Source organism: Mandrillus leucophaeus, unplaced genomic scaffold, assembly GCF_000951045.1.
Source record: "Mandrillus leucophaeus isolate KB7577 unplaced genomic scaffold, Mleu.le_1.0 Scaffold51, whole genome shotgun sequence".
NCBI classification, from domain to species: domain Eukaryota; kingdom Metazoa; phylum Chordata; class Mammalia; order Primates; family Cercopithecidae; genus Mandrillus; species Mandrillus leucophaeus.
Window position 1 is genome coordinate 6279344 of NW_012105475.1, and position 8879 is coordinate 6288222.

At 40.9% G+C, this 8879-nt stretch overlaps 1 protein-coding gene across 1 annotated transcript in view; it reads left to right on the forward strand.

Annotated features, from left to right (window-relative positions):
- Positions 1-8879, forward strand: part of GREB1L (growth regulation by estrogen in breast cancer-like) — a 177248-nt gene that overhangs the window by 23768 nt on the left and 144601 nt on the right. Inside the window, exons 3-4 of the mRNA XM_011996346.1 lie at positions 5848-6013; positions 6543-6740. Coding sequence (XP_011851736.1) covers positions 5857-6013; positions 6543-6740 — 355 coding nt within the window. The 5' untranslated portion in view covers positions 5848-5856. The remainder of the gene's footprint in view (positions 1-5847; positions 6014-6542; positions 6741-8879) is intronic.

Sequence of the window (8879 nt, forward strand, 5' to 3'; positions counted from 1 at the left end):
TGTTTTTGCTTTTTTTTTTTTTTTCCTAAAAATAGGCCATGTGCGGTGGCTGACGCCTGTAACCCCAGCACTTTGGGAAGCTGAAGTGGTGGGTGGATCACCTGGGGTCAGGAGTTTGAGACCAGCCTGACCAACATGATGAAACCCTGTCTCTACTAAAAATACAAAAATTAGCCAGGCGTGGTGGCAGGCACCTGCAATCCCAGCTACTCGGGAGGCTGAGGCAGGAGAATCACTTGAACCGGGGAGGTAGAGGTTGCAGTGAGCCGGGATCGCACTCTTGCACTCCAGCCTGGGCAATGAGAATATAACTCCGTCTCAAGAAAAAATAGAGATAAGGTATCATTATGTTGCTGATCTCAAACTTCTGGTCTCAAGCAATCCTACCTCAGCCTCCCAAAATGATGGGATTACAGGCACAAGCCACCATGCCTGTCTAGAAGTCGCCTTTCTTTTTGCATTTGATGTAATGACTAGTTTCGAAAAGTATCTTTCTATCTTCTGCCTGAAGTCAAATTTATTCACATTGACTTCCAGTCAGGTGTTAAACCATCTCAGGCATGGGGGCTCTTTGAGATTTAGAGGAAACGGAGACTGGTGGATAATGCCAACAATTTCAGTGACCCTGAATACCATGGCATATGACATTTAGAATATATTACACAGATGTCCTTTGAACTCCAACCTTCTTTGGGTAGCATTGGGATATCAAGGGCAGAACTCCATAGTCAGCACTAAGGAAGTCTGAGGTCAGTTATGTAATTCTTTACATTACCATTATTTATTTACTTTTATGTTTATTTTTTATTTTATTTTATTTTTTGAGATGGAGTCTTGCTGTGTTGCCCAGGCTGGAGTGAAGTGGTGCCATCTTAGCTCACTGCAACCTCAGGAGCTTCTCCTGCCTCAGCCTTCAGAATAGCTGGGACTACAGGAGCACGCCACCATGCCTGGTTAATTTTTTGTATTTTTAGTAGAGGCAGGGTTTCGCCATGTTGGCCAGGCTGTCTCAAACTCTTGACCTCAGGTGATCCGCCTGTCTCGGCCTCCCAAAGTGTGGGATTACAGGCGTGAGCCTCTGCACCTAGCCACCATTATCATTTTTTAAATGCCCTGTTATGTTTTTATTTGGAATAGAGTCAGCTTTTATTCTACCAAGTCTCAGCAGGGAATAGATACTTCCCGTTGTCTTCATCTGAGTATTGCTAATGCTCTTGTGGGATTGTGTATGTCTTCTATAATGGTGAAACTCCATTGCCCATTTTAAAATTAATTTAGGTTTTTTTTCTTTTTCTTTTTTTTTTTTTAGGGACAGGATCTTGCTCTGTCACCCAGGCTGGAATGCAGTGGCACAATCATAGCTCACTGCAACTTCCAACTCCTGAGCTCAAGTGATCCTCCCTCCTCAGCCTTCCAAAGTGCTGGGATTTCAGGCATGAGCCACCAGGCCCAACCGGATTTAATATTTTTATTCAGTGTGATATTTATCTGTCGTTTATATATATTCTGTCATATTACTCCTTAAACTGTAAGTTGAAGAGATTGAGATTATGTGATCCTCCCTATATAACTGAGTACTTTTTAAAATTAAACTAAAAAGACCTGTTGGAGAATGTAGGTTTTCTAGATTTTCTTTTCTTTTTTTTCTGAAAGGAGTTTCAGTCTTCTTGCCAGGCTGGAGTGCAATGGCACGATCTTGGCTCACTGCAACCTCCGCCTCCTGTGTTCAAGCAATTCTCCTGCTTCAGCCTCCCAAGTAGCTGGGATTACAGGCAGGTGCCACCACACCTGGCTAATTTTGTAATTTTAGTAGAGAGGGAGTTTCTCCATGTTGGTCAGGCTGGTCTCAAACTCCCGACCTCAGGTCATACGCCCACCTTGGCCTCCCAAAGTACTGAGATTACAGGCATGAGCCACCACACTGAGAGGTTTTCAAGATTTTCAATGATGAAAGGGAGATAACTTGTTGGAGTGGTAATAGATTAAGAGGCGGCAATATTTCCAGACATTTGGTGCTCTAGAAAAAGGCTGAAAGTTCATATTTCAAGTTATTTCATTGTTCACAGATAAGCAATCCCATGGTTAACTCTGTGCTAGTTCCTGGTCCTTTTCTCTCTTTAGCAAAGAAGAAAGGTGAAATGGTTGTTGGATTTCGACTTAGATGCATAAACTAGTGGCACAGCCTATTTCTCCTCCAACCTCTACCCTGTTTTGATCACATGTGGTGCTGCTGAAAAGTAAATTACTTTTGAGCTTTAAAAATTTTTAATGTTGCCGGGCACTGTGGCTCACACCTGTAATCCCAGCACTTTGGGAGGTTGAGGCGGGCGGATCACACAAGGTCAGGAGTTCGAGACCATCCTGGCCCTGTCTCTTATACACATCTAGATGTGTATAAGAGACAGACTGTACTCCAGCCTGGGTGACAAAGCAAGACTCTGTCTCAAAAAAAAAAAAAAAAAAAATAAGGTTTTAATGTTTGTGTTGTATTGGTGGAGAGTCTTAGGAGCCTGGTCTAAAACTTGGTGTTTCAGGAACATTTCAGTTGACAGACTTTGTTGATTTTCTTCTATTTCTTCATCTTTTAATTGGGTATTTTATATACATACACAACTTGTAATTGGGTATTGTACATTTTGAGTATAATCTTTTTGTTAAAAGAAACCTGATAATTTAAATTCATGGCATTTTGGTTTTATTACCTATATGAGAAAAGTTGCCAAAATAGGACCCCGGCTTTTTCTCCAAATCATAGGAATCTCTAATAAAACTTTGACAAACCCAGCCACTCTGATGGAAATCACTGCATGCTACTCACTGCCACCACAAATCATATCAGAAGTCTTGTTTGCTATGTAAAAGTAGCTCAGGGGCACCGACATCCTCCACAGAGCTTTAGTGTGTGAGTCTGGGAAACTTGAGATAGAGTTGTGGATTCCCATGCATCACCTCTTCTGGGCTCATGAGTGGGCACACTGGGTGTTGGCACCCTTTCCTGATGAACACAGATGCATCCTCAGGGTTCTTCTCAACCAGTCCTCCAGGGACTCTCTCCAGGGAGTTAATCAGAGTTGGCATTCCAGATAAATTTTAAATTCTATCCCTCTCTTTGATAGAGGGGGGGCCTGAGATATTCTCAAAATTACCTGTCTTGAAATGAGATTTATCCAAGGTGAGGCTGTACAGTAAGAGTGCAGGCTTTGTCATCACATGGCTGGATCCTGAGTCCTGGCTCTATCCCTTGTTAGTTGAATGGTAGTGAACTGGTCACTTCGTGTCTTCAGGTTTTGGTTTTTGGTTTTGTTTTTTAATCTGTGAAGTGGAAAGAAGTCATACCTTCTTCAGAATACTGAGGATTAAATACAGCCATTTTTATAAAGTGCTTAGTAGACTATCTAGCCCAATAGTTCTCAGACTGTTAGTATTAGTACCCATTTATACTGTTAAAGATTATTGACCAGGTGTGGTGGCTCACACCTGTAATCGCAGCACTTTGGCCGAGGCGGGTGGATCACGAGGTCAGGAGTTCAAGACCAGCCTGGCCGAGATGGTGAAACCCTGTCTCTACTAAAAATACAGTAATTAGCCAGGCACAGTGGCAGGCACCTGTAATCCCAGCTACTCAGGAGGCTGAGGCAGGAGAATTGCTTGAACCCAGGCGACAGAGATTGCAGTAAACTGAGATTGCACCACTGTACTCCAGACGAGGTGACAGAGTGAGACTCCATCTCAAAAAAAAAAAAAAAAAAAAAAGATTATTGAGGACCCCATAGTTTTTGTTTATTAAAAATTAAAACTGAAAATTTTTACAAATATATATTACTTTTAGAAATTATAATAAAACCCTACTATATATGAACAGAGATAGCATATTTTATGAAAAATAATTGTGTTTGCCAAAGACAAGTTAGTGAGTAGCTTATGTGCTTCCGCATTCAACCAGTTGTAATATCACACATCCTGCAGATTCTGGAAAACTCCACGTACCTATATGAGTGAATCAGAGTGAAAAAGGCAAATAATATCCAAGTAATAGTTTGATGATATGCTCAGGAATGGACAGCTGACCCATTTCTAGCCAGAGATTCAAGGAAAAGTTTGCTGGGAAGTGGCATTCCATTCCAAATAAAAAGACCAAGGTTTCTAAAAAGAAGGCCTTTTGCCCTTTTGATTATTTGGAATGTAGACATGATGCCTTGGTTTGTCACAGCTATTTGGGGACAAGATCGAGAGTAAAAGTCAACACATTCAGGGTGATGGAGCAGTATGACAGGAAGAGCTCTGTTCTTGAGAGCACTGTTGAACAGCCGAACCAGCTCCTACAAGTCTTACCTACCAGCTCTGAACAAAAAAAAATGTGTTTAAATAGTTTGAAATAGTTTTGGCTCGGTGTGGTGGCTCATGCCTATAATCCCAGCACTTTGGGAAGCCCGGGCAGGTGGATCACTTGAGGTCAGGAGTTCAAGACTAGCCTGGCCAACATGGGGAAACTGCATCTCTACTAAAAATACGAAAATTAGCCTGGTGTGCTGCCGTGTGCCTGTAGTCCCAGCTACTTGGGAGGCTGAGGAGAGTTGCTTGAACCTGGGAGGCGGAGGTTGCAGTGAGACAAGACTGTGCCACTGCACTCCAGCCTGGGTAATAGAGTGAGAGACACTGTGTCTCAAAAAAAATTAAAAAAAAAAAAAATAGTTTTGACTTCATGGACCATTGAAAGGGTAGGGTCTTGCCCCCCACCCCACCCCAGGACCCTTTGAGTATCATTAGTCTAGCCACTAATTAGCACCCAGTAAATTGTTGTTGTTGTTATTGTTATGAATGGAATTTTTTTTTTTTTTTTTTGAGACAGTTTCGCTTTTGTCGCCCAGGCTGGAGTGCAGTGGCACAATCTTGGCTCACTGCAACCTCCGCCTCCTGGGTTCAAGTGATTCTCCTGCCTCAGCTTCCTGAGTAGCTGGGACTACAGGCCCATGCCACCATGCCTGGCTAATTTTTGTATTTTTAGTGGAGACGGGGTTTCACCGTGTTAGCCAGACTGGTCTCAATCTCCTGACCTCATGATCCACCCGCTGTGGCCTCCCAAAGTGCTGGGATTACAGGTGTGTGCCACTATGCCCAGCCTATACATGGAAATTTTTATAACCAGCAAGTACTGTAGTATTATATAAATATTAGTGATGAGAAGTAAAGGTCATGGCTTCGAAGCTTTTTGCTATATACTTTCGTGAAGCGTCCCAAATAAGATTGTACTTCAGATGAAGCAAAAGAAACCACGGAGTTTTTCAAATACTAGTAATACATAAATGAATTATTCGAGTTGAAAAGGCTCAAGTCTTGCTTTCAGAAATTTAATTAAATATATAACCATAAAGCTTTCATTTTTTTTTCCAGAAGAGAGGCTTTTTCCCCCATCTAGAGTAATAGATCTTTGTAAAGAAAAAATTCATTACTTACTTTGAAACCACTGATAGAGTTTCTAGGGAGTTATAGTAGCCTCCTATAAAGGTGTCATGGCTACACTGTTAACCAGGTTGGGATTCATGATTGACAGGTCAGTCTTGACTTACTGGTTGGAGAGCCTTGACTTAAGCATTTATTACTGTTATAGATACAAAATCCCTTAAAGGGGCTTTTTGAGTTGGGTTTGGGCTGTGAAGACAAAAAGCACATGTGATATGATAACAAGTAACTTACACAAGCTGTCTTAAGATATCTGGGTAGTTCATATATTTCACATCTTAACAAGATATATGGACATAGTTTATATTAGCTCTACCTGTGCTTTGAGACATAGAACCTCTAATTATATCGATTTTATCCTTTCTTCTTTTTGTTGGGGATGGGTAGGTGTAGATCATGGGGAATTCGTATGCTGGGCAACTGAAATCTGCTCGATTTGAGGAAGCTCTCCACAACTCCATAGAAGCCTCACTCAGATGTAGTAGTGTGGTACCGCGGCCAATTTTTTCCCAGCTGTACCTGGACCCTGACCAGCATCCTTTCTCATCTGCAGGTAAGTTTCTCAATCATACGTATTTCTGGATTCTTTCTTTCTTTTTTTTTTTTTTTAGATGGAGTCTCCATCTGTCGCCTAGGCTGGAGTGCAGTGGTGTGATCTTGGCTCACAGCAACCTCCGCCTCCTGGGTTCAAGCGACTCTCCTGCCTCAGCTTCCTGAGTAGCTGGGACTACAGGCACATGCCACCAGGCCTGGCTAATTTTTTTGTATTTTTATTGGAGACAGGGTTTCACCATGTTGGTCAGGCAGGTCTTGAACTCCTGGCCTTGTGATCTGCCCGCCTCAACCTTTCAAAGTGCTGGGATTACAGGCGTGAGCCACCGCGCCCGGTCACTGGACTCGTTTTTTAAAAAGTGGGATTCTTGTTTTAGAAGTGGGGATTCCAAATCTTGGGACCTCTGAGATAAATTGGCTAAATGTTAGAAAATGCTAGACTTCTTTTCTTCAATTATGTCTTTCAGAACTGTGCATTTTTCCATAAGTATTTTTTTGTTAAATCTGCTATGATTTATTTGTTTATCCAGATGTCAAACCCAAGGTGGAGGATCTGGACAAAGATTTGGTAAACCGCTACACTCAAAATGGAAGTCTGGATTTTTCTAACAATCTAACAGTTAATGAAATGGAAGACGATGAAGACGATGAAGAAATGTCTGATTCAAACAGTCCACCAATTCCCTATTCACAAAAACCTGCCCCAGAAGGATCTTGCACTACAGATGGTGGGTTTCAGTTTTGTTTTCTTTTTGCTATTTTCTCTCTAATATTGTCTGACATATTTCTAATTATTACATGCAGTGCTCAAGGCTGGAAACTAGTAATTATGGCATGGAGAGGAATGAGAAATGATTATGCTCTCATTCACATTATCTCCTGTGACTTCACAACAGATGTCTGTAAGAAAGACAAGTATTATCATCTCATCTTATAGATAAAGAGACTGAAATTCACAGTTGTTGACTTCCCTGAGATGGTCTGTTTAGAATTGCCTTTGCAATTCTTGACCTGCCTTTGCAAAGCCAGGTCAAGGCTTTTCCAGTATTCCAAGTACTTTCTGCAAGAATGCTACTATTTTAGGACATTTTTTAGTGTTCCCTCTTCATACTTCTTTCTATTCCACCCCTGCCCTGCAGACAATCAGAGAGATATTAGATATTTCATATTTACTTTTTACATTTATTTTAAACACTCATCCAATACAGAGGATTAAAATATTTTATACATATTATAAATGTAAAAATTTATAGAGGATTAAAATGTGTATATTTTGATAATCCCTTTTTATTTATTAGGGTCAACCTCCTCTTCCACCAAACCTTCACACTTTGTAAGAAAATCCTAGTATAAAGCATTTCCAGTATTTCATGGTTTTGGTGATATCATAACTTAAATTACACTCTCTTCCCTCCATTTAATAGTTTACTATGCTATTTTCTGATCATCCCGGCCTGATTAATTCGTGAATAATACTTTGTCCAGATTAGCCAGAGTATTGTTCTTCTACCCAGAATGACTTGGACCTAGGATGATTTCAGTGCATGAACATTTTGGAGTGGGGGAAATGGAAGGAGAAGAAAAGGGATATAATTTCAGAACATTCCTCTTACAAAGCCTAAAGTGCAAATAATTAGAGAAAAACTAGAGCTTCAAATATGGAAAGCCAGAAAGCCCTGCTTGGGAGTTTTATTTTCTCTTGACTTTTTTTTTTTGACAATGTGATAAATAGTAAAGGAGTCAAAATCCCCTACCTAGGAGATGAGGAAACCTGAGTAATTCTCCTGGGAGCTTCTACGTGCCCAATTCACTAAAGATGGCCTCTAGCGATTAGTACTACGGCCCTGCCTGTAGCACATTATTCCTTATGAATTTGTTTATGATTGCTCAAACTTAATATAATATATATGGATTTATTCATTATTGACGTAATACAGGCTTTAAGCCTGTGAAGGTGTAGGAGGTGACTAGCATTATGTTTCTTCTTACTTGCTTTACATCCATCTTCATGCCTTTTATTTAATTGAGCTGTCAACTCGTTTATCAGGTAACAAACTGGAAGGTGAAATAGTACTTTAAAAACGTTGTTGGATTCCCATTGAGAATCTTGTTATGTGTGAGAGTTACATAGAGTAAAATCTTTAGAGGATAACTTTCAAATATCTAATTTTATACCAAAAAATGGGAGAGAGGTTTCCACTTTTCCTGTGCCCTAGGTATGTTTTTAGTTTGCCTTGTAGGGTATCTGGCACTGGTGTTATTTATAAGCAGGTATGGAGAGCTGTTTACTGCCCACCAAGGTATAATAAACTCAGTGATCTAGAGATAGCCAGTATTTCTTAAACTTTAGAACGTGAAAATATGAGAGTATATGGGAAGGGTAATATTATTTTAAAGATAAAGGAGGTGTAGTTTTTTTTTTAACTGTCTCACTCAAGTTCAAGATTTAGATTTCAAGACAATTCAAAAACACTAGTCCTACACTTAGATTCCTATATCAGCTACTTTTGGTTCTTATGATTAATGTCCATTTTTTTCCCCTTTTAATTCACCTTGGGGGAAGGCATAGACAGCTTTTTTTTTTTGGAGATGGAGTCTCACTCTGTGGCCCGGGGTGAAGTGCAGTGGCACGACCTCAGCTCACCGCAGCCTCCACCTCCCGGGTTCAAGCAGTTCTCTGCCCCAGCCTCCCAAGTTGCTGGGATAACAGGCGCCCACCACCAGGCCCGGCTAATTTTTGTATTTTTAGTAGAGACGGGGTTTCACCATCTTGACCAGGCTGGTCTTGAGCTCGTGACCTCACGATCCACCCTCCTCGGCTTCCAAAGTGTTGTGATTACAGGTGTGAGCCACTGTGCCCGGCCAGT